This window comes from Channa argus, chromosome 12 (assembly GCF_033026475.1).
Source record: "Channa argus isolate prfri chromosome 12, Channa argus male v1.0, whole genome shotgun sequence".
Taxonomy (NCBI): domain Eukaryota; kingdom Metazoa; phylum Chordata; class Actinopteri; order Anabantiformes; family Channidae; genus Channa; species Channa argus.
In genome coordinates, this window is record NC_090208.1 from 26,525,664 (window position 1) to 26,551,124 (window position 25,461).

At 42.8% G+C, this 25,461-nt stretch overlaps 3 protein-coding genes across 9 annotated transcripts in view; 2 read left to right on the forward strand and 1 right to left on the reverse strand.

The window, feature by feature from the left end:
• Positions 1–3,386, forward strand: part of rtn3 (reticulon 3) — a 23,408-nt gene extending 20,022 nt beyond the window's left edge. For all 3 annotated transcript variants that reach the window (XM_067524122.1, XM_067524123.1, XM_067524124.1), the window contains one exon: positions 25–3,386. In XM_067524122.1, the coding sequence (XP_067380223.1) occupies positions 25–73 (49 nt within the window). In that variant the 3' untranslated portion in view covers positions 74–3,386. The remainder of the gene's footprint in view (positions 1–24) is intronic.
• On the reverse strand, positions 2,635–14,700 carry zfta (zinc finger translocation associated). 3 transcript variants are annotated; one of them, XM_067524136.1, is made up of 6 exons: positions 11,369–14,700; positions 10,031–10,546; positions 7,916–8,290; positions 7,368–7,817; positions 6,836–7,083; positions 2,635–6,749 (listed from the first exon to the last, which is right to left on the reverse strand). In XM_067524136.1, the coding sequence occupies exons 1-6, from the start codon at positions 11,541–11,543 to the stop codon at positions 6,684–6,686; spliced, it is 1,830 nt and encodes a 609-aa protein (XP_067380237.1). In that variant the 5' UTR covers positions 11,544–14,700; the 3' UTR covers positions 2,635–6,683. The 3 variants fall into 3 exon arrangements, with proteins under 3 accessions (XP_067380237.1, XP_067380236.1, XP_067380235.1); XM_067524135.1 differs by having other exon boundaries at positions 2,635–7,083; positions 7,916–8,287; positions 11,369–14,698; XM_067524134.1 differs by having other exon boundaries at positions 2,635–7,083; positions 11,369–14,698.
• Positions 8,826–24,932, forward strand: si:dkey-28a3.2 (mucin-6). Of its 3 annotated transcripts, none has more exons than XM_067524120.1 (7): positions 8,826–8,963; positions 14,714–18,172; positions 18,615–19,304; positions 22,030–22,076; positions 22,172–22,233; positions 22,322–22,639; positions 22,936–24,932. In XM_067524120.1, exons 2-7 carry the CDS (start codon positions 14,924–14,926, stop codon positions 22,950–22,952), a joined length of 4,383 nt encoding a protein of 1,460 aa, XP_067380221.1. In that variant the 5' UTR covers positions 8,826–8,963; positions 14,714–14,923; the 3' UTR covers positions 22,953–24,932. The 3 variants fall into 3 exon arrangements, with proteins under 3 accessions (XP_067380221.1, XP_067380222.1, XP_067380220.1); XM_067524121.1 differs by having other exon boundaries at positions 8,876–9,000; XM_067524119.1 differs by lacking the exon at positions 8,826–8,963 and adding an exon at positions 12,995–13,132.
• Positions 24,933–25,461: the final 529 nt, after the last annotated feature.

Genomic DNA, 25,461 nt, shown 5'->3' on the forward strand with positions numbered 1-25,461 from the left:
ACCTGTTATGTTTCTTATCCCCAGGTTGCAAGAGAAACTTCCTGGAGCTGTGAAGCGCAGCAAAATTGAATGATCAACCCCCCCATCATTAGAAAATTCCACATCACCATCATCCTCATCTCCATTACCACCTTAAACTCACTCACCCCCTTCTACCTCTCTCCAGTTTATCCCTGCCCTAGTCTGAGTCCTCCTCCCTACTCCATCTCCCATCACCATCCTACTACACTGAACCTTGCTAGGCAAAAAACCTCTGAGCTACTCGATATTCAATGTAAAACTACTGCGCAGCTTAACTTGCAAGCGTTAGACAAGAACTGTGCCTGTGCAGACAAGATGTGCACATCACTAGCGAAGAAGTGATGTAATACCACGGCAGACTCCACACACATCTGTGGGGATCCCACAGGGGAATGGAGGCAGGGTTGAGTGAACTAGACTGAATCTATGACCTGGTTTTGTTGTGTACAGCAAGCAGGGGGTGAATGATGGCCATCACAAAAAGCAAATGTCTGTACTTTAAACTACACAATTCCCTGAAGGTAAATGGGTAATTGAAGCTGGAAACATTGATTGGGGGAGAAAAAAAAGAAAAACGCAACCTTTTGGGTGGTAGGAATAGTCTAATCCTGCTCTCTTGCTCTACAGTTGTTTTGGATGGATGGATGTGAGCTCATTTTTAGAAACTGGTAATGGGTTTTGCTGTTACTGATTGGCCTGGTTATTGACTTCGTTTCGTTTTCTCTTCACTTTAGTTTTGTATGTAAAGTTTCTGCATTGCACTGGACTTTTTTTTTTTTTTTTTTTAAACCCATGAGCAGGTTGAAATAAAAGGTTTGGAACACTGAGCCAGCTGTGATAATTTGGTCTAGTTCACCCTCTATTGATCCGAGGCATTTTTGGAACAGTTCTCCGTTTGTATATACACCGTAAAATAACTACAGGCTCTCAGCTGTATGGAACATGTTAGCCTCGCTTTTTATATCAAAGGAAAGTTCCCTCACTTACAGCAGTCATAACTCCTTTTTTGTTGCACCTGTCCAAGCCACAAAGTGTTGAGATCTCATGCATTTGTACATTCTGATTCTTCTTATCACTACTTACATTAATATTAATGATAGGATGGCTGCTTTGACTCCCTACTAGCTTGACAACAGCATTGTAAGAGTTGTGTTAAGTGTCACTGAACTTCATGATCTTAAATGAGGTTTTTTCAAAGCCTCTTGACAAGTAAATTCCTGATGTTTGATAAGTTAAGAAATACACCTCCTGATGTGTTCTCACACCCTAAATCCCACAGTGTCTTCCCAGCTTGCTTTTGTTTTTTAGCAAAAAATCTACAGTTGAACTTGTACTGAGTGTCAAACAGGAGTTTAAAATGTATCAAAACCTCTTCACATTTCATTATAATTGTAAAAAATTACACAATGTGCTGACTATATTTTGCAAGAGCTTTGAAGGCCATGAGGCAAAGATAACACCTCATGGGGACAAAGAAAGTAAGTGGACCTTGTTTGGTTTTTTTAACCCCACAATTATTTCCAAGGGGAAGGTACATTTAAAAAAAAAAAAAAAAAAAAAAATCACTGTTGCTTTTTACAAATTTACTGTTAGTTGACAAGTCAATGTTTAGCCTACACATATTGTAAGCAATCATGAAATGGAAAAGAAAGATATGAGAAATACTTATTTAAAACACTGTTTAATAGGTTTAATTTGTGTTGCTCACATTGCTCACAGTTCAGCACTGTAGAATAACTTTTGGCATGTTTTAGACTCCGTACATAACCTCAGCAATAGTTTAGACATGAGGAGTTGGTGTAACAAAGTTAGAGGGCACTATTTTTAAAAGAAGTGTAGCTTGGGAATACGGAAGTAGTTTTCAGAGCTGTTGTAGAGCTGTGTTTGTCACTTTGTGCTTTGACTGCTATGGAGCACATGTCGTAGTGGAAGCTGGAAGGAGTTTCACCATTTATATAGGCTGCATCATATTGTTGACCCTCACACCACCATGTGACTATTGTGATTGTTTGAATGGTGTCAGTAAAAAAACCCATAGTCATGTTAGTACTACTGCATTTTGATATTGTTTTTAAGGAATGAATATATAGAATGAATGAAATGATGTATTTTACTGACTTGTTTCATTGATCTCCAACATAAGTTGCCATGGAACCAGTTTCCCCTGAGCACCGAGCTTAATTTGGCCAACAATGAAGCTCATGTCACTGTCTGCGCAGTGACTCCTCAGACTAGTGTCCGCGTGCTGAGTGTTTTCTCTGGTGGAACATTCCTCTCCGTGCATGCCCTCCACTGTCTCATCTCACTGCGATCACCTCCTAAATGTCTTGGTTGACTCCTTTTTTGCATGGTATCCGATCTGGAGTCTGGGTGTTAAAACGTCAAAACGTGCAACGCGGCTCCTCAGCTGAAGAGCAGGTTGCAGTTCCAACAGTGAAGTGGGGAATCAGGCCTGAATGCAGAGGCTGATAACATACTCATGCATTCTCTTTATTCGAGAGTGAAGAAGTTGCATATTGCCGCTTTCAGTTTTAATTTTTGTCTATAAAGTCGAAACGAAATGGCTTTATTTAAAGGGTCAGTTCAACCAAATTGCATGTTATGAAGTATCTGCTTCCACTTCTATGTGAATGAATTTGCGATTGCTAAATGAACTTATTTTCCAAAATCTGGTCCTTTGTGGATAAACTGAAGAACCTAAACAACAACTTCTAGAAAACTATTTCTTCTAAGCGCGTATAGAGTTACTAATGTAATAGTAGGTCTTTGAATCGTGGAAGAATAAATGGAACTGAATCCGTTTACATGCCTAGTTATCCCCGGTTATTACATTTGTGTTTTGGTTGAATCAACCCTTTAATAGTCACCCAGCAGAACCAATCTGTCTGAATGCTCCCCAGAAGTGTTTTGCTGTGAAAGCTACATAGCTTTTTATGTGTACTGCACCTTTAAGTGAAACTTCAAGAAAGGCCAGGTTACCTGTGTTCGTGTGCTACCAAGGCTTAATAGGTAAATACTTCTCAGAACCATAGTTTGTTTATTTCTTTAGAGTTTAATATATAATATAAAGAAATCCTGACATATTTGTTCCCTCACAGCATGTTGCTTTTCTCCTGTTTTCTCATCGGGTACGCAAGTGTGTCGCAGGAGTGTGTTTGACTTTGTCTTTGATGCGTCTGCTTTTGCTTTTGGCTCTTTACTGGTATCTACAGGTTGTTCACTAACATCGGCCCTGTTTTGTATTAGCTATGACTGTGGTTCCAATTTTTGAAGCTTTGGGAAAGAAAACGGGGGAAAAAAAAAAAGTTTGTGGTCTCTGTACTGATGTCAAAGTGAAATTAATAAAAACACGTCAAAGGACTCGAGCTTAATTGGTCTGTTTACTTCTTCTCTGGGTAAGTGGGCACATGAGGGCTTTGCGACTACAGTATCCCAGCATGCAAATAGTGTGGGAGGATACAGGATTTCAAATGCAGCCAGATGAAAATGTAAAATGTAACATAAGCTTTAGCTTGAGGCTGCTGTCTGTCGTGGTTCGGTATAAACCTCCAATTGAAAGTTCTGCACACAGGTGGAGATGTCGATCAACAAATCCCTAAACATAAACCTGCAAAAGCAAAAGCAAAGCGCAAATAAGTGGACAGCCCCAAGGTGAGCATTTATTCAAAGATCACTGAGAAGAGAATGCATATCTCACATGTTGGCCATGTACAGATGAATGTTGAGTGATGTCAAAGTGAAAAGAAATGACAATATAATCATTCACATACACAGAATAAACACGCATACAAGCAAATGCATAAGTCATTTCACCAAATGCTCTCATTCATCTTACTGTAACTTACTTCATTTTAAATTAAGTGCTATGTCAGATTTGTTTACTAGAATGATGTGGCCATAGTCCATATGACACTTTCTGTCCTGTGACAGTGTAGAGACTTTTCCTTCACCACTACAATCATTTTATATTGAAAGGTCAATTCTGATCATTTTTCAAAAATTGAACAATTTAGAATGTACGTGTTCACATTCACATTTAGGTACAACAGAGTAATAGGGCCACCCTTATGAAAAAAGTGACTTTGTGAATACAAATAAACTATTTTTTTTTTAAAGATATTCATAATTCTGAGAACACTAGTTGCTCACAATTTTAAATTTCAAGACACAGACGTATCATTCTCTGAGTGTAAAATGTTATGTGTTGACTTACATGTGACTTTTCTGCGAAATTCAAATATTTTCTACAAACATTACAGATTTTCTCCTAATACAATGATCTTTTTTTTCTCCATTATTTTATTATAAGATTTTTTTTTCCCCCTCTCAAAATATATTATTAATATATTGTATATATTTTCCCCCTAAACATTTTCTTAAAATGACCTTTTCTCCCAATGTGTTTTTTCTAAATTGCAACCTTTTTATGTTATGCATTCGAAAAGATCAATTTACACATTTCTTCTGAAATACTTGACTTTTTAGTATTAAGACTATTTCCTCAAAACCAAAACATCCAGCTCCAAACATTACCATGTATTCACTAGATAATTCCCCTTGATTCTGCAAATGTTTTTCTGATTATTTCATTATTTTACCAGTGGTCCCATTACTCTGCGGTATGTGTGCCATCACCTGTACAACCCCAAAAGACATGTGTCCCGTAGGTCCAAATTTTTACAGTTTACAAGTTTCTACAAGTTAACCGACAAAAGCAGTTGTTGGTGAAAACAGAATCCCTGAGTTGCATTTTTCAGGTGAAGAAGTGACATTTTTATGGCAGACGTTTCACAGACAGCTGCAAATTATTCTTTTAACTTCTCTTGTTGCATAAATTGTGAATGAAAAACAAAGTAGTACCAGAGCTGGAGCCAACTTTACAAAGTGAATGTCCAACAAGCAAATTCTCCAGCCTTTTCCAGAACGACATTATTATTACTGAATAAAGTAGAAAAACTGGACATAATTACAAACACATTTTGTAGAAACCAGGGTGCATAAAAGTGCTTGTATAAAGGAAAAATATTGGTAAATTGTTTTGTGCTGCTTTCGCTAAGTTGAGCTAGTAAAGATGGAAAGGATGCAGGCTGGGGTAGCAGTATGACACAGAGATAACATATCTCATTAGAATGGATGAGAGGGGAGGACATCATTGTCCTCCACTGTAAACAAGGAATTAAATATAATCAAGAGATCTGAACTCACTGACTGCACGCTGGCATTCATTGTCTTCAGCAATAACGTCAAACACAGACTCATTCTATTGGCTGTACACAAGGAAAGCTAGGATTTAGTACATTTTTTGGGGGGGACAAAGTGCTGTGTTGTCTTCGTAAAACTAATTCAGCTCGGCCTCGCCGAAGACTCTGTTTTCTAACTTCCTGAGAGCATAAGACTCTGGCCCCAAGCAGAAACTAGGCCCGGGCCCTCGCATGGACCTGAATGTTAATAACAAGTAGCCAGGAAATACATAAATATGTCGTTGTGCCAATAACAACTAAAAGTCCAGATACTCATTAGACAGTGAAGGAGCAGGACAATGTGTGAAGCCTAAATCCTCATTTTCCATATCAGTAATGCCAGAATGTGACTCAGGAAAATCCACTGTCCTGGTAAAAGAAACCAGTGCAACCAGCAGTGAACTACTAGTGATGCTAGTTGGCTGAACTACTGGAGCCAATGAGCTAACACCTCACATGCAGGCCAGGCAGGAAGGACATGACATGGTGGTTTCTCTAAACTGTAAATGCTGCCTCGCCAGCAACACATTTCCTCTGTTTCTCTTAGGCTGTACGTCCCCCCCAGCACTGTCCACGCTGTTTTTGGTCAGTTGTGCAAATTTGTGTGTCAATGTTCACCAAAGTTAAGCTTCCGAGCAAAAGCTCAGCTCAGATTTACGTTGCCTCCTTTAGAAAATGTGTCTAACACAACAAATCCAGTGAAGTTTCACCTGAAGGCCTTGTGTTTTCCAATGACTACAGTGCTCGCGTGGATCCTTCGTCTAACGCCCGTTTCTACAGAGCACGGACTCTGTGAAGGAACGTTTCAAAAACACGTGAGCACAGTTAAGCAAACACAGAGAGTGTCTGGTGAAATTCAGTCATCTCACTACACATTACATTTTTACTTCTTTCTTAAAGATTCCATATTAAGCTGTTCGGATTCTATGCTTGTGCAGAGATTCTTTGTGTCTCGTCCAAAATGGGCTTTAGTTTCAAATGATTGGCTGGACTTTAATTTTGTAGGACATGACATTTTTGGGCGGTGCCATTTCCTGTATGGCAACTGTTACGTGCCGTTAATCTCAGATTGTGATTCAAAGGGAAATTCTGGTGTTTGTCACCATGTGGTCTCATATGTGTCTCCGTTATGACACTGGGGGTTGGCAACATTTTACCCAGTACCTGATTTTGGGAGATGTGGGAAATCAAAATAAAAACAACAGAGTAAAAGAGTATAAGGAAAGAAAAAAGCGGGAAAAGAAAAGTAGGAACATGTTTGACAAATACCTGAATTTCTCTTTTAGACAGAAAGTGGAGGGTTGTTTCTGAACGGGGGGCTATGTGAGGGACAACAGACGGAAGCCCTTTTGCTAAGTGCCAAAATGTGCTGGACTGGAAGCCAGCTCGGAGCGTCCGTGGTCCTGGGAGGTGAAGCAGTCGTCAGAGTGGATGAAGTGCAGGGCGGTCTGGTTGTAGCTCAGCAGGGCCTGCTGCTTCTCCTCCGGGCTGTAATACAAAGAGTTGGGGTGTACTTGCTGGATGTGTCTCTTGATGGTGCTGACCTTCAGCGTGGCTAGAGTGGCTCCACACACCATGCAGATCAGCCCGTGTCTCCTGCAGTCATAGTCCATCAGGTACTCCATCCGCCAGCGCACCTGGTAGTTCCTCCGCTGGTCCTTCCCGGGGTAGTGGCTGTGACGAGATGGTGTGGCACCGCTGTCCCTCGCTCTCCCCTTAGCGCCCGTCACAGCCTCCACCTTCACCGTTTTACTGGGGCTTCTGACATCCAAGGAAATGTCCTCACTCGGTTCTCCTGTGGTAGCTTCACTTGGGCTGACTTCTGTTGGAAAAGAAAGTGAATGGGAAGGAAAGTGTTAGCAGACGGAACACAATAAAATAAATACGAATTTTATTCACAGATTTCTTCCTTTTTACTTCACTACTACGCTACAACTCACCACTTCAAACAAATGTTTCAATTTAAAGTACATTATTCTGAATTTCTTAACTCAACAGCTTATGAGTAAAATCCATCCATCCATTATCTGTCACCGCTTATCCTATTTGGCTCCCAGGGGGAGCGGGGAGTAAAGCAGCATGTAACAGTGTCTACAATCATCTCACCATCTTGAACTTGCATCCCCTCACTAGAATAATCTTTGGTCCAGGCAGCAGCCATGGCTTCCCTTTCTTGTCGGCTCAGGGATGTGGTCTCGGGGTGACTCTCCTGGATGTGTCGGCGGAAGCTGCTGACCTTGGTTTCATACAGGACCTGAGAACACACCATGCAGAATGTGCCTTGGCCCTGTGGACCGTAGGCCACCAGGTAGTCGAGCCGCAGGCGCCAAGGGTCTCCACCGCGCAGCCGTCTCTTCCTGGGCTGGCGGAGGGGCTGGGGTCCCTGTTGCAGAGCTCCAACACCTCCGTCCTCCCCAATCAGACAAGTGTCCTGAGTTAAAGTGCCATCACCTTCTGGGTACAAGTCACTGTTGATCTGGATGGTCTCCATGTCCTGAGGAAAGGGGTCCACCCTGCCTTCTTTGGTGTTGGGCTCTGATTTGATCTCTGTCTGTTCTGTGAGAGGGCAAAACATATTCAAACATTAATGCGTAATAAAATGTGTACATTATGTTTCTGACTACATGTGCTTACAGTCCACTGTCTGTTCTCACCATGAGTCTGAGCCCAGGCCTGCAGGATGCAGTGCTTCTCCTCTGAGCTGTAGACCAAGGAGTTTGGGTGGGTGTCCAGCACATGGCTCTTGATGTGGTCAAGGTGAAGGGAGGGCAGCTCTCCTCCACACACCATGCAAAGCAGCCGGCCAGCTTCTGCCTCGTACTCCATCAGGAACTCCTGGCGGAACCAGGCATGAAGCGAGTCGTTCAGGTAGCGTTCCAGAGTCCGAGCCGATGGTCCGGACAGGTCCTGCTCCTCCTCCTCCTCCTCCTCCTCCTGGGGAAGGGGAGCGTCTCCCTCCTCAGAGTTGGGAGACTGGCCGAGGAGCTGTTGTGGCTGCTCCTCTGGTGTCACAGTATCCAGGAGTTCTGCTGAGATTAAAAACAGGAGACAAAAATATTTCATTTTATGTCTGAAAACATTCTCAAAACTACTTGTTCAACCTTGACATTATCTAGTCACTTGTTAATACAAGTGACTGTTACAAGTCCAAATTCTCATTTAATTGATCAAATTGCAAAATACCATGTCACATTCATGCAAATGCATATTTCTGCAAATAATTATGAACAATTGTTTGTTGTTTCCAACATTACCAGTTGCTCAAAATGGGTTTTTATTGACACAGCATTTTGCCCATCTGGTTTGTAAATAAGAAGCATAGGACCTGTCTGGTGGCACTGACATGTTCAGTGATATGAACGTGGCAGGTCTATAAACTCTGTGGAGTCATTAAGTCATTGTCCTTTTGATGGTCACCTGGGGGTTGTTGGAGTCACAAGCTTTAGGGTGTCAATGACTGTGAAACCTCCACAGAGGTGAAGAAAGAACTTTATTGTAAGTGTTTGATAGAGTGTCATAGTCCACCTCCTTTATGGAGGGAGGGTCATTTCAGCCAGACATAAATCCATTTCTTCCCTGTCCACAAGATCCTTGTCTTTCAGGTTTCATGTGAGCTGCTGAGTCTAGTCCCGAGGGGCTGACTTCTAAAGCATGTGTCTCCAGCAGCACACGTGAAAGTGGAACAGAACAACACTGCCCCAGGTGAACATCACGAACGTGGACTTCACGACTCCATACAGTTTGTAACCTGCTTCTCTATGTAAATCAGAATTGATAAAGGCTTTCGGATGAGAAAAAAAACATTCTTAAGAACTAGAAACAAGTCCAGTTGCTACTAAACAGCATGAGCTGGATGACTTAGAGTCAGACAGTTTGTTTTGAGAGATAAATTAATGATTTTGCGCGAGTTACAGGCTTTTGCAGTTAATCTATTGATGTGCTGTTTGTGTAAATTTGGTTTAAGAAATGCATTTATTGACTTACAAATTTTGAGACTTATTTCAGAAATGTTCCAAAATAACTGAAAAAACAAATAAAAGAGGCCATTGGGTGCAGTGAAAATTGCTGCATTCAGCTTGGATATGCCCTGGGTTTTTTAATACAAACATGTGAATATTACATATAAAACACTGAAGTTGATATTGTTTGTTTTGGAGGATTTATATCATTATAATTGGCCGTAGTAGAAGTACAATCAAATCAATGCTCATGTAAAGTGCAGGAATTCGTCTGAAAACCTGCTCCACTACTTTTCAATTTCTTCACTCAAGTTGCAGAGCAAAACTGTAGACTTTAAAACTAATGTGAAGTTTAAAAGTAAAAGGACTGCAATAGGAAAACTATGTGTTCTAAATAGTAAATAGGATGTTATATCTGCAAAATGAGGTAAAATAAATATAGTGGAGTAAAAAATACAATATTTTCCTATGAATTGTAGTGGAGTAAAAGTAAAAGCTTTTAATGGAAAAATACTTTCGGTAACTACAAAATAGTACAACAAAATAGTACTTAATTACAGTACTTGAGTAAAGGAACATAATTACTTACCACCTCCAGCTATAATCACAATGTTAAATCTTGAATACATTTTACATTAACTACCATGGAGCAGTCAAGTCCAAGTACAGCCCTTCCCTCTTCATTCAGTCAATGAATCATTACTTCAACCTCTTCGCCTCACACCACACCAAAACACATACTCACACTGCCACCAAGTGTGAGATCTAGAAATCTTTCAGCCAGTCCAGTCTTAGTAGAGTCCTACCCACCGACAGCATGTTGGCCTGAGTCCAACTGCTCCTCTTCTCTCTCGGCTGAAGGTGTAGCAGTAGGGCAATATGACCTCTGACCTCCCCCCAGGCTCAGGTGGCTCTCCCAGCCCGAGCGGATCACTTCCTTGTCGGCAGTGCTCCACAGTAGGGAGTCTGGGTGCTTCTGTCTAATGTGCCTCTTGATGGTGCTGAGCTTCAGAGTGGCCAGTGAGCTGCCGCACACCATGCAGATCATCCCGTGCCGCTGGGGGTCAAAGTCCATCAGGTACTCGCTGCGCCAGTACTCGTGGTAGTAGCGGCGGTGGTCACGGCCTGGGATGCGGCTGAGTCCTGGACGCGAGGCCCTCTGAACCCTAGGCTTTCGTCCAGAAGGCCCGGCCACTGGGGAGAGGAGGAGCGGTTGGTCAGGGCCCTCTGTGATGCTCCAGTAGCTGGTACCTGGTGAACTAATGGGTGTAACCATCCCAGCCCCCGATATCTCCACATCATGGCCATTGATAAGTCCATCGTCTTCTGACAGGAACAACACAGAATATAGGAAACTTTAAAAACACACATAAATGTCTTCAATGAGGATACTAATTCCAGCTTCTGATCTAAAGTCACCTGAATGGAATCAATATGCTAGATGTAAGCTAACAGCTTCCTGTTAGTTATATATACACAAATGTCACAAACAATCAGTTTTTAATATGATAGTTTCAGTTACTAAGATTTTGGATCTATATGGATCCGACTGATGTTCAGCCCATAACGGGGTCTGTGAAAAACGGCAATGTGGCAGCGCAATGAAATCAGGTTCGTGCAAATGCTCTTCAGTGATACAAACTATTAGAAGACAGACGTGTGAGATAAAGCTGGACGATATTAACATGTCACCGAGAAACGGGCAGAAAACCAAGACAGTACAGACACTACACACACAGTGTGTTTGAGCTCGCTGAACCCCAACATCACCGTCTGTTTTCCGGCAGTCGCTAAAACCTGAGACACGTCCCTGTCTTGTCCCCAACACGTTAAACACACGAAATGTAAGCATTGTCTCCCATGTAGACATCGTGCCTATAACACCCAGCTCTGTTGTTGATTGACTGCTCCGCCGCGGCCTGTGTCCTCGCTGTCCACTAGGGGGCAGGGGTGTGTCGGGGGCGCCTGCCTGCGTGCTGTTGAGCCTTTGTTTATAGGAGCCACAGAGACAGAGGGGCCATGCTGCTCCATGGCATTGTCCCTGACACGGATTAACTGGCTGTCTGACAATGGCCGTGGCTCTGATAGCCACGCACATCCACTTTGCGGTGGGAAACACCAAGAATAATACTGCTATTCTCTCATTACCTCCCAAGTCACTCTCCTCTGGCGTCGCTTCCTCCTCTCCGCTTATTATTAATGAGAGCAGCTCAGCCTGCTCGGCACACCGGAGGTTCACGGGCTCGCGTTCCCCCGTTTCTTTCTCTTCCATCACTGGCCTGGCTGCTGCTTTAGTAGTGGCTCGTGTTCCTCCTTCCTCCATTGTATGGCGGCGCTGAAGCGGGACATGTCACACTCCAAACAACATGCTCCAATAGTAACATGCTCGCACCGCTCGGCACCGTTCGACACGCATCTGTCTGGCTCTGGAACGAGCCCGGGGCCGAGGAGCCCTGCGATGTCTCCCCCACGCGCCCCGCACGGGAGCCAAGTTAACTTTTCATACAATCCCTCTATCATGTATTCTTCCTGCGAAACGAGCCGCTCCGCCGTCCCGCTCTGTGTGGAAGCGCCTCAGCCAAGGCCTCCAGTCATGTATTTTAAGGCTCTTGCTTGTCTTCAGGGTGGGGAGCCGGACTAGGGGCCCCTGGGGCTCCTTAAGGGGCTCCTGGGTAAATTTAAAGAGACAGTAGCAGCGTCGACAATGCTCACCCACCCCAGGGTGGTAGTGGGGATGGTGGGGAGGGGGGCACACGGAGCAGCAGGCGCTCTCCCGGTGAGCTGCTAAGCTGTGCTCTCCAAATCCTGCCATGAAGGAGGCGGCTCGGTGCGGCGCGGCGTCGCTGAAAACACGATGCGGCTCCCCTGCAAAATCGGGGCCCCGCGGGTTTCAGCTCAGCAAACGCTGCTTTTACTGCTGTTAAAAAACTTGGCAGTATTACACACAGGGATCCAGGCACAATCCACTGACGTCGCTTTGAACTTGATTAAAAATCACATGAACAATGAGCAATTATGGCGTTTTGGTTAAAAACTGACCCTTTGGCTCTAATTGTGCATTTTAATTAAGTTATGTTCATTGTGTTTTCAAATGAGAATCGGAATAGTTTTATTGGGTGTTGTCCCCTGTCTTCAGCAGCTCACATAGAAACAAAGGACTCAGAAATGCCACAGTCACAACACGGCCCGTTATGCTGAAATTAAAAAATGATATTCTTGTTCTACAATATATTTCTTAAGATTTTCCAAATTCACAGAACACTACTACTGCTAATAATTAAAAAAAAAAAAGGGGGGGGGGGGGGGAGACGAAAAAGAAGAAAGAAGAATAATACTAATATTAATTTCTCAAACGGGCCCAGCCCATCATAAAGGACATTTGATCACAAAGGAGGTTATTTAAACCTTAAATGCAACTACATCTCTGCACAGAACCCCATCAATTGAGGCCATGTGAGAAAATACCAATAAATCAATGGACCCTTGTCCACTTGTTTCAGCCTGGAGAACATTATAGTTGGTATTATTTCAAGCTTGGTCTAATCCCTGTGCATTGTTGTTGTATCTTATCTTGTAGCGTTCACTGATAGCGGCGTTAGGCCTCATTAGTGTGACTCGTGGACATATTAGCTCATTGTCCGAAAAGTGGCAGTGTCTTTCGGGTGTGGAGAGAAAGGGACCGGGGGGCGTCGGATGTAAAATACGGTAGGCTACGAGTCCACCCCATACAGTAAACACACGCGCGCGCGCGCACACACACATATTCAGGTCCCACATCCTGGTACTTTTCGGCGTTGTCAAGGCAGCCTCAGAGCACAGCGGGCTGGCGGACAGTAGCTGCAGTGTCCTGGCATAATATCTGTCCACAAAACGTTTACTAAAGTGTCCCGGAAAGTTAGGTGTAACTGAAAGGTAACGGAAATGCATGTTTTTCTTCCACATGTCTCCCAGCGTCCTGCCTTGCGGACGGGAGCGTGCTGCTTTTCTCGCGTCTTTCAGACAGGCAGCAGACTCAGACAGGAGCCTGTCCGTGTGGACAAGAGGAGGAAGAGCCTGTCCATTGTGTAGCCCGGAGACACCGCGCTTTTACACACGCGTTACGCTTTAATGCCGCAGTTTCTTGTTCAGTTTGTGTGCGTATTCGTAAATGTGCTTCCGCGGAGTCGCTTCGCTACGTTTCTGATCAAATAGTCCTAGAATAAAGAATAAAAATGGCTCTCGACGTATGTAATTAGTGATAGAAAGAGACAGCTTTAAAGGGACAGTGTCTATCCGCTTCCTTCCTGGTTCCTGTAGCTTATACGTTTCTGCACACACGACCAAAAATGCTATGCATTAAACACATTTCCTATATTTTTGGAGGCAACGCTGGATTATTTAAAGTTAGGAGACGTAGCCTAACGTTACTCTCACTCACGTGAAAGTCGCCAGTGTTTGGATTGAGCAATGGGCGTTTATGTCCTCGTGCTTTGTCTTTTGCTTTACGTGCAGTCCGTTTTAAACAAGGGTCTGTTGAAACAAATAGGGAAAGTTACAAAAAGGACCTAAAGTGTGATACACCACCAATCATCTGACGCTATATTTACACGTTTCTTTCCTAATGGGTAGATGACTTGTTTCGCAATTGGATTACTGCAATATCATCAAAGTATTCAGTAACGTTACATCAGTTTGGGAAAAGCTCAGATAGTAAACGTTTTGTAAACAAAAACATTTTTTTAAAGAAAACTGTTAATTCAAATGTATATGATTGAACTTGTGGTTAGTGGAGCTGTATGGACATCATTATATCCGAATGCCATGGTAGTATTCTCCCAACCCACTGTTTGTAAATGAGATGACAGTTGTATATCTAAATAGCTCAATGACAGAAAATGAATCTGAAATTTAACAAATAAGTAAACTTTATCATAGGGCTGGTATATAGGATTGCACTAGAGTGTACAGGTGTATCTAATAAAGTGGACATTGGGAGTTGAATTAACACCTCTTTGCTAGTGTCAAAAAAAAAAAACCCTGGTCATTATGATATCAGTTTAAGTGAGTTTGTAATATAAAGTCAGTCATTGCTCCACTTTGGCCTCAGAAATGTAGTCATTTTAAAGAGATGTTATAGAGCTATAATATGTAAAAAAAACCCAAACCTAAACATGTTTTAGTGTTGAGAGGTGTCGATGCCTTCAATGACACAGACACATTAAACAGTACCGCCTGCTGTGCAGAAAGTTTCACTTGTAAATGAGCGAGGTTCACCCTACTGCCCAAATGGAGAGGACCAATTATTTCTGATTGATTAGTATGTTTTACGGCCTTTTCATTAATTGTACTTTTAGTGCAGGGTGGTGGTAGCAGGTCGTAGCAAGGTTTGGGGATGCAGAAAGAATTGATTTAGCGTCTTGTGCCATTGTATCTTAGGCGGCATATTGTAGCTTTGTTATTTTGTTACAGTCTGATCTTGCCTGCAGTCATTTACGTGTCTCTTCTGTTTCTTAGGACACCTGCATAACGATGTGATGCCTTGGAGATTTGGCAGCTGCTCAGCAGAGCAAAAAAACCCTCTACAGCGTAAATTAGACGGAGATGATCTAAGTTAATGGAAGTTGGGATTCTGTACTGAAGGGATGAATTGAGTCAGCGTGACAAGGGAAGAGCCAACCAGTACTGTTGGACGAAAACTGATGGGCTGTCCAAGCTGGCAATAGCATGCCAACTGCAAAAGGTAAAGGTGGTTCAACATCCCACCGCTACCGGCCTGCCTCAGAGTATGATGATGCCACACTTGCCCAGAAAAGAGCATACTGGAGAACCAAGAAACGAGAGCAAAGGGCTCGCGTGTCAAAGCGAATAAGAAAGCCCCAAGATTGTCTTGGGGAAAGGCTTCGACATATAAATGCCCCAGCAGTGGTGAGTTCCACTGTGTCTGAGCCCTTTGCCGTTACTTCTTTCCAGACTAAAGATGAGTCACACAAAACAGCCAATGTCTCCCTTGCTGCACAGAGTAGAAATACAGTTGAGGAGAGATCAATGGAAGTCTCTGAGAGACAGCGGGAGAAGTGGGTACAAACAGTGGAACTCAATAAGGTCCTGCCTCAGTTGCCGGCAACATGTTCCATCACAGCCAGAGCTGATGGAGGCAACACAGTCACAGTGAAATGTCTAACAGCCAGGGGTGCTGTGAACAGTCCTGTTACCTCACCCACATCTAGTGGAACCCAGATGGACACAAGTTTGTCAGTGCCTGCAGTCAGAGTGACCAGACTTACCAATGGCAGCTCCGCTAAAACAACACCTCAGCCATGTGTGTCTATGCAGGGCCCATCCTTTCCCAAAATGCAACACAAAGCACAAGTTGCAGTACGTATTCAGCCCAAACTTTTACCCACCAGTGTGACCACAGGTATGAGTCTTGTGTCTTCTCCATGTGATCCTGTTTCTATTAGAGCAGAGGGCAAACCTGCAAACACACCACCTCAAAGCAGAACAAAGAGTGCCTTGGTCACCACACAGGGGGCTAAAGGTGTTGATAAAGCACAACCTTCCCTGGAGTCTGAGGAAGAAAAGGCAGCCAAGCGCAGAGAGCAGTGGCGGATTAAAAAGCGAGAACAGAGAGCAAAGTTGGCAGCTCAGATAGCTAAAGCTAGAGAGAGGACACAGGGTGTGGAAATTGCTGCGCAAAGGCAAACAACGCAGAAAGCAGGACTTTTGGGCAACACAGGTCTTCAGCATCTTTCATCTCATTCGATTTTTCGAGGAACAGCCCAGAAGCAGTGTCCTGCTCGGGTCAAAACGTTGTTTATATCTGCCAAAAGAGAAAATGATAAACTGCAAGGTCGGGTAGCAAGTTTAGCTGCAGTCAACCTGCAAGCAATTCAGGTAAAAGTACAAAAACCACATGGAAATAGAAGAGCACAAACAGCCATCACATCTGATGTCATTTCTGTAAAGAAAACAGGGGACGCTCACAGAAAGCTTCCAAGTCACGCACATCTTGCTAATTTAACTAGAGGGAGTGCACGTTGTAAAACCCCTAGACAGAGATTCATTGAATCCCAGAAGATTTTAACAAATCAAAGAAACATAAGATTTAAATCTCCATTGTATTCAGGTTTGGGTACTAGAAATATCCCCAAAATTGACCCCAACGACACTCCTGAGCAGGTAATAGCAAAGCGCCGAGAGTACTGGCGCATTAAAAAGCGCGAGCAGCGAGCTAAACTGTCAATGGAGGTGAAGGCTCGGTTGAAGGAGAAGGACTCTCTGATGCGCAGAGTGAAACGTTACCAGAAAATCTTAGAGGACATGAGGAAAGCCAGAGCGCTGTCCCAGCCCGCAGGAAGCACCCTTACTAATGCCTCGGAGACCATTGGAGGGTTCATTGGAGAGGATGGGACGGTGACCATTAACATTCCCCAGGCTCCAACAGATCACAACACAGCAGCACATGAATATGATGAAGAAAATCACACAGTTGCCAATAATACCTCCATCATACAGTCCCAACACAATCAGCCTAATACAAAACGGCTCTGCCCTGCTCAGGTGAAAGTCTCCTTTCCTCTTTCTGGACAGTTGGCCAACAAGCCTCCCAGACCAAGGTCTCAACATGAAAGCACAACTGTCTGTAATTCCCACTCCTCATCAATCCAAAGTGGAGGTCAGCTCAAACTCACGCATCCTCAGACCTCTCTGAATGCCATTTCTGGAGCCTCTACAGCAGGGTCCAACCTTGGTGGATGTGTGATGAAACTGGCGGTCTCCAGCACTACACCATCACTATCAGCACTCTCTGTGGACCCAGAGTTGAGAGAGGAGGAAAGGATGGCAAAGAAGAGGGAGTACTGGAGGATTAAGAAACGCGAGCAGCGAGCGGCTCGTGCTGTGCGGCTGAAGCAGGGGGTCTTGCATGCGAGGGCCAGTGCAGCTTTATTGAGGAGAAAGGCCCAGAAGCAAGTTGCATTAATCAGTTTGCCACTGAGCAGACGTCTTAGTAACCACCCAGGAAATGTGCAACCTCTCTGCAACAACAGTGGGCCGACTACGCCACATACAAATGAAATCAAACAAGAGAGTGAAGCTGTGCCAGCAGTTGACCTAAATTCTCACCCAGAACAAGCCATCTGTCCAGATATAAAGCCCCCAACCTCCCCACCACCTCCAGTGGCCCAGCCAGAGTCTGATATAACTCTGAGCGCAGAGAGTCAAGCTACCACTCTGCTAGCCGTGGCCTCTATGAAGAAACTGCTGGAGGAATCACTCAGCACGGTGGCGGGGGGTAAATGTGAGCAGGCTGACTTTAAAATAGAGACAAAGGAAGAGACTTTGGAGGAGGAGATAAAGCCAAATTTACCTCAGCTGTTTTTTGAAAAGGATGAGGTGGCTCCTATTGCTGCTGACCTGACTTTGCAGATAAAAAGCTGGCAGCCAGACACTGATGCTTTGCTACATACAGCTTCATTGAGTCCTCATCTCAAGGACTCGTCACATGTTAGTGAGACACTTCCCCGTCTCCCTGCCACTAGCGAGGTTGTCCTGCATCCAACCCGTGAGCATTCCTCCCAAACTGCTTCGAACTTCATAGTAAACCCCTGCAGTGGATCCTCTGATGGTCCATCATCATGCAGAATGCAGAGAATTCAAACCAAAAGAGCAAGCCAACCAAACTGCTGCTCAGAGCCACCAAAGCTACATCACCCATCCATCGACCAACTGCATCCACAGCAGCAACACTGTCGACCGCAGTTTCAGCCACAAGTGCAAAACCAAAACAGCACTTTGCCTTCAGCGTCTGCAAGATACTTCAATGTGATGACAGAGCAGTGTGGTTTGACCAGCCTACAGAGGAAGAGGGAGTACTGGAAGCTGATGAAGAGGCAGCAAAGAGCCAGGTTAAAAGCCAGACAGAAAGAGACACCTGGAGAAGGCAACAGTCTGCTTTCCTCAAGAGGCACCCAGGTGATGTGACAGGTGTTTATTTTGTACCATCTGGTTTGGATGCTAACGTGTTGCGATGCAGTGTAATGAATATTGGGAATATTGTGACTAATATGGAAAATGCTTGATACAACCAATGTTCTGTACTGACTTGGTTGCGCTTTAGACAACAGCTTTGTAAGGGAGCAACATTAGTTGCTTTTGCATCCAAATTTAGTCAATTTCTGAAACGGCTTGTAGTCATGGCTAGTGCCCCCTCTAGCTGAAACCTGAATCATTATGCCATAAATCTGTCTTTGGAATTTGACACTTGAACAGCAAATATAGAAGGGGTGACTGAGAGGGGTCCAGGGTGTATATGCATGTTTCAGATTAAATGTTACTGGCAGAGTTCCGGATAAAACCTTTTCATGACATTAAAATCTTTTTTGGTTTCTTTGTTTACTTATATCTTAACTTTCAGGCCCGAGGTCCTAAGGGTTTAAGTTTTCCAGCAAAACTAGCCCTTCAACTGAAGCCACCAGTTGTTTCTCTGACTCCATTGCCTAGTATCTCCACTGTCCTGGTCACTGGCCCTTCCACATGTAATGCTGACCAGTCACCTGACACACTCCAGGTCACATTGCCGATCACTAGTGTCTCATCTTCACTCAGAACTGAGCAGAACAATATGAGCACTGGGCCTCCAAAGGTTGTGTCCCAATGTCTAGGAATTCCTGAGGGTGAGCAAGAAGCCATGCCAGGTTCACAGAAATCGATGTCTAGCAGCACAGATGTGGACTCAGCCCCCTCCCCACCTACTCTGAAGCCTCCAGACAATCCACTGTCCAGCATCAACTTTCAACCCATTGAACCCCCGAGCCAATCTTCAGATTCCACCCAGGGCCCATTGATGATCCCTTGTGCTCAACTTCAGAGCCCCACACCCATGATACCACCTCCCGCCAAGCTGGCAACAATAAGCACCATGGTTCCACCAAAGCCAATCCCTGGGGAGGTGGAGGAGGACTTTCTGAGAAGGAAACGGGAATACTGGCGCATCAAAAAGAAGGAGCAGAGAGCCAGGAAGGCCATTCGTGACAAGGGAATCACTCCTAGGAGAGTCTCCAACACCTGGAGGCCCATCCTACCTGCAGAGGACCTACAAACCCAGGTAAGAGCTACACAGGTTCACAAATATACTGAGGTTGTTTACAGGCTCTTTAGATGGTAAATTATCTGCTTTTATCCAAAGATCTTTACAATGCTGCTTCACATTCACCCATTCGCACACACAGCAATGATGGCGGCTGCCATAAGAACTGTTTTTTGGTGAGCTTCCCCTTTTTGTATTTGCATGTGGTCCCTTTTTAAATATATATAAATGTGTCTGGACTCAGGTTGGCCAGTTTAGCACCTGGACCTTTATTACTGAGCCATGCTGTTGTAGCACATAAGGAATTTGGTTTGACATTGTGAAAAAGATGTTGTCTGGAAAGCAGCATTTGTTGCTCTGAAACCTGTAGATATCATTCAGCATTAATGGGCCCTTCACTTACCCATATTGTGTGGCCCCATACCATCACCGTTTGTGGCTCTTTTTAATTTTTATTTTATTTTAAATCAGTGGCGTACAGCATAATCAGCAGTCATTCTTTACAATCTGGAAATACACAAAAAGAAAGTAAAAGAAAACTCAAGATACATTTTTACAATATGATCTGAGAGCATGTGATGTTAGAACATATTGTCCTCATAAAACACTGTGCCGTCCCACATTTCTGCCATCTTCTTTAATTCTTAACAGAATTTTCCAATTTCTTAAAATTAGTTGTTGTGACATTTCCTACCGTCACGATGGTGAAACGACTGTAGTGAACTGACAATTGTGGGACAGTTCTGTCTCTAAAAATCCAGGACGAAGGCGTTAAAGGCAGTATGAGACCCAGTATGAGACCCAGCCAATTTCCCGATATTTTAGGTGGACACAAGTGGACGTTCCCAACTCATGTGTATAAATGTTCTCACCTCGTTGTGGCACTTCCAGCGTTTGATGTCATTCATTAACCTCCATCCTATGAAGCCTAGATGATGTCCAATAATATCTATGTAGAGTTTTAAATTGAGTAAGGTTTCCTCTAACTTCTCTCAAATGCCTGTGTTTGATAATATCTGTAGCCATTTCTCCTCAATGTTGCAGTATAGATCCTTTTGCCAGATACCTTGGAGACTAACTTATGTCCACTATTGGATTGCTGGAAGTCCTATAACACTTTACGGCAGACTAAAACAATTTGTCAGAGGGTTTTTATTGAAGGTGATGCAATGATTTAATTCCATGAAGAATTTCCAATGAAGTCCAAACGTTCCCATTACCTTCGAAGTTGTATTTATCCATCATACTTGAATATGATATGAACATGCCTTACAGGTCATTGATTGTATTTTTCTGTTTGATTGCCATTGTTTCCAGTATAACATCCTTCTTACCTTTTTTTATTTTTTTTGTTTTTAATTTTAGAGTTATACCAAAGAGAGGCATGTCCCTGTTTGAGATGAGATATACATTCTGTGTATTTTATTCCAAACATTCCTTGAGTAGGATAGGATGGGGTTTTAAATCAGTGAGTTCTCCACTTGATGTGATAGAATATCAACTGGTCAGAATGGTAGAGCGAGACTCCTATTAATAGTTACCCAATCTAGGCTGGTATCCCAATCTCCCTAGTGGTTAGATAATTTTGATATTCCAAAAGAGAGATTATATAATCGGACGTCAGGCAAACCCGACCCTGCTTTGTCTCGTGACGCAAACAGATTACTCCTTTTAAGTCTGGGTCCTTTACCCTCCCACAGAAAGTTCCTCACTGATTTATCATAATGTTTGAAGACAGAGTCAGGGATATTTAGAGGGATCATCATATAAGGGTAATTGAATTGTGGGGCTATCACCATTTCAATGACATTTACTTTACCCATCAGCAATAATTTTTGTGTCGTCCAATCGTCCAGGTTATTTTCTTATTCCATTCTATTTAAGTTTGGAAATTTTGCATCACTATTTTGTCTCTGTTTTACACATCTTAACACCTAATACTTCATACCTGTTGGTATCCATCTAAAGCCACATATCATCATATATGGAAGTATTAGATATAGGGATGGCTTCCAATTTGTCGCGTTCCCCTAGTGATATCAAAAATCTGCCACACTATACTATATGACAATGCTGCTGCTTTTGGATCCTTGTAGAGTTTTGTTTTTTTAATCCATGAGATAACATCACACAAATCCAAAAAAAAGGCAGCTGTGATGAGAAACGTCCACTCTACCCTGTCAAATCCCATTTCTGCATACAAGGAAAAATCTGCAAGTGGAGTTCTTTCAGAATGATCTTTATCAGATGCAGTAATCTTTTCATGTGATCAGCTGGGTAGCTGTTCTTTATAAAACCTACCTGATCAGTGTGTATTAAAGGAGGTAATGTTTTCTCCAAACGAAGAGCCAAAATTTTTCTTAATATTTTACTGTCCACATTAATGAGACTCACTGGTCGATAGTTTGGTGGATTTGTAGTATCTTTATATTTTTCTTTTAATATTAGCGATACTCAAACACATAAAAAGGACCCATAACTTCAAAGAAGCAGTAAAGCATCACAGACATAACTACAAAGATCAGAAAAAGACAAGATTTCTGTCTTTGTTTGCTCATGTGGTAGTTTCAGACTGAGACAGGCTGGTGGTTTAAACCAAGGACCTATGGCTTAACTTTATTATTAAAGAAAGTAGCGAAAGAAATAAAATTGGTTTAGTATGGATATATTTTGTGTGTCCATGACAGTATTGAAGGTTTTCTCAAACCCAGATTGTCTTTTCTTGTCTGTCTGGTCCTTGTAGGAATCCAAGCACTGGGTGACCTCCACTGAGTCAGATCATCAAATGAGGTGGGTATGATGTTTTGCTCCTCTACATGCACAATGTCAGATAATAATTAATATAAGTCTTGATTTTATTTTTTAAATGTTTTCCTGCTCCATAGCATTTCAGTGGACTCTGACCCAGGATCATTTCCATACTCCAACTACACAGCACCACTGGAAGGTGGAATATTAATTCTGTCACTTTGGACTAAATAGACTGCACATTTTAAAATGAAAAATGTGAAAATATACTTTCTTTCTTCCTTCAGATGAGGCAGAAGTTCTGTTTGTGGACTACGAGAATAATGATGGTGAGGACGGTCCAGCCTCAGAGACCTTGTGGAGGACCCACTACCTCATGGACTATGACCCACTAAACCAGCTGCTGGTTTGCATGGTGTGTGGGGACTTGCAGTATTCTCATAGCCTGGAGGGAGTGAGGGCCCACATTGATGAGGCCCACCCAGAAACCCTGACCTTGGAACCTGGGGAGCGGCAGCGAATACTGGAAGCCTGGGATGAGCAGGTGTCCCAGCGGGAACGGTTCTTCACCAGCCAACTGCAGCAGCACAGTGGGTCCCTGGAAGGTACAGTGTGATTTCAGAGAGGACACAGTAAGAGAACATAGAGGGTCTGTTAGGGTACTAAAGATGGTTGTTAAAGTAGTGAAAGGAAAAATTAACATTTAAAAAAATTAAACAAAAACATTAAAAAAAATTAACATTTTTCCTGCACTATTATTGGTGCAATGGAAAAAACCCCAACACATTAACTTATTAACACATTTTTGAGAATTTCCCAGTGAAACTGTTTAAGAGAATCATGCTTCATGCAAGTCTTTTTTTTTTTTTCTCCATTTACCAAATCTGACATGTTTTTTCAGAAGCACACAGGAGCTGATGAGCAGAGAATGTGACTGCGGTAGTCAACTCAAGACCATGGGCCAGAAGAGAAACCCCACATTTTTATTTATTGTACTATTTAATATCAACATGTGTATTTTCATATGCAGTTACCTTGAAAGAGCATGCTGTAAAGTGATGACACGCAAAAGCAGCTTTACCTCATTTCCTACCATTATTTTAATAAGGATTGTTTTTTTGTTTTTTTGGTTTTTACTGTAAGGACATTTTTCTATACTGAAGCTGCCACACCTGAACTTTTGGGACAATATTTCAACAATTTAAAGGGAAAGTCCAACATTCTGGGAAACACTTTGTAGGAAATATTGTACAGAGCTAGGACCAATGCATTTTGGACTTAAATCTGTAATTGATGTGCAGACATGTACTTTGATTCGTGTTCATCTTCCTAAAATCTTAAGGTTTTTCCTCAAACTTTGGTCATCATAAACAACTTTGAACAATAGCTTTAAACACTGTGTTTTTTCCACAAACTGTGGCCACACAGATACCACAGCCAATGAATAGCAGCTATGTTCCTGCACAGGGTGCTGGTCTGTCACAGGGCTCACACACCCACCTAAGAAGCATTTAGCAGTCCCCCAATTAACCTACGGAGGAAACCTACGCAGACACGGCAAAAAACATGCAAAGTCTACACGCGGAGGATCCAGTCAGCCGTGCTGCACTGTGATAAAACCATTTGCCTGAAACCAACCAAATGATTTACTCGCAACGTTTACGTAAACGGTGCCACAGCTCCTCTCCATCACTGCACTGCCAGAACAGGATGAGGCCAGAGCAGAGCACAATAACAATCACGCAGCCAGGGCTGATTGGAGGTGAATCTCACTGACCAGTCTCAGATTCTCCTTATCTCAGAGACTTAATATCAAACGTGTTTTATATTTACAACTTGTTATCAATGAGCAGAAACCAGCAAAAGCCAATAAGAGTGAGCTGACCGGGAAACTTCAGCAAACTGATGTTCAGTGTAAGCAGTGGTTTGCAGCAGCCTCATTTATAAAACGTTTCCCACTGATCTACAGCTCACCCTGTATAACACATGTCATGCTGGTTCTGTTATCTCAGCCGTGAGCTCATCCGCTTCTTTTTTCTCTCCTCGCATTTTCTCAGTACAAAACACACACATTGCTACCAGCTGGCACACTAGTTGACTCCACGTGGGTCTGAGGTCACATTTGGAAATGTTTGATTGCTCTCCCCTAGGCCTTTGAGGCAGACTGTTATTAATGTGTTGTGCATCTTTAAAAAGCTGCTTTAAAAGATGGTCATTAGCAAGGTTTGCTATTCTTGGCAGCCAGAGATAAACCAGTGACGGCAGCATTTTAGTGGATAATTAATGTACATGAAACAATTAAAAACAATTTAAAAAAAATTGACAAACAGTTTCAGATTTTGGAGATTGTTTCAATAGCGCTTGTTAGAATTCTGTCAGGACTATTTATACAAGCTTTACATACTAACAACAACTTAAACAGTAAATTTAGATTTGTACCCCCCCCCCAGGGAAAATGCACACAGCACAAGAATCAAACAGGTTCTACTGTTTGGAGCTGATAGTTGTTCTCAGTATTGTACAAAATATTTCCTGCGTTACTGGCAGGTTTGCATTAATGTCTGAGTCTGGTCCAAACCCTTTTTAGTTACTAATTGGGCATCTGAAATAGTTGTGTATGGTTTTGTATGAGGTACTGCACCGTGGTATTCAAACCCTGAACTTTACATTTCCTCTATTCCTCTTTCCCACCTTTTTTCTATCGAGACAGCTGTTTTTATGGTAACTTTCTCAACTCTGTAAAAGTTGTGTGCCGTTCATATCAGCTTTGGCATGTGACTTTGGACTGTAAATACACAAAATACTGAAGTGGTGACGAGATGCCAATTGTTTCTTAAACTGTACTGTTCCACTTTTCTTTGAGCACTTTTATTATTTATTAAAGCTCCTCTGATATAACTGCTTATTGATGATGAATTATTCATTTTGATAGTTGCATTAGAGACGTATCTCATTGTGAGTATTAAGGAGCCCGTGTCTTTACTGCATGAATAGTAGACAGATGAACAGTTGTATATCAGAGATGAGCTCTGGAATACAGTCCCACATGTTATGTGTGATTCTCATTAAGAATGAAATGCTGAAATCTTTGTGTTCGAGCAGAAAACTGCGGAGGTCCGTCATGCTTGGAGAAAGTGAGTGCAATAGAGATAGCTGGAAGCGACTAAGCTAATTTACTTTTGAGAAGAGAATGTAATTCTGACTTGTTAACAGTTCCAAGGGAATGTTTAAGAGCCTTTTTTAGTAATAAACCTTTTCTACATTTGGGCTTGTTGTTTCACATCTTTTTCACACATTGTTCTCTATTCAGTGTCATCCCACTCTTAAAGGAGCCTGTGAACAAAACAATTTGGCTTTTTAAAAATATGAAATTAGCATTAGTATAGTTTGCACTAGATAAAGAGTGAACCACTTACTCACCGATTCA

Coding starts and splice junctions, on each gene's coding strand:
- zfta (XM_067524134.1), bottom strand. CDS start 11,543: ATGGAGGAAGGAGGAACACGAGCCACTACTAAAGCAGCAGCCAGGCCA. Junction 8,291..10,030: donor CTCAGGCCAACATGCTGTCG/GTGGGTAGGACT, acceptor TTTTAATCTCAG/CAGAACTCCTGGATACTGTG. Junction 7,084..7,367: donor GGGGATGCAAGTTCAAGATG/GTGAGATGATTG, acceptor CTTTTCCAACAG/AAGTCAGCCCAAGTGAAGCT.
- si:dkey-28a3.2 (XM_067524120.1), top strand. CDS start 14,924: ATGCCAACTGCAAAAGGTAAAGGTGGTTCAACATCCCACCGCTACCGG. Junction 19,305..22,029: donor CAGAGGACCTACAAACCCAG/GTAAGAGCTACA, acceptor TGGTCCTTGTAG/GAATCCAAGCACTGGGTGAC. Junction 22,077..22,171: donor GAGTCAGATCATCAAATGAG/GTGGGTATGATG, acceptor CCTGCTCCATAG/CATTTCAGTGGACTCTGACC.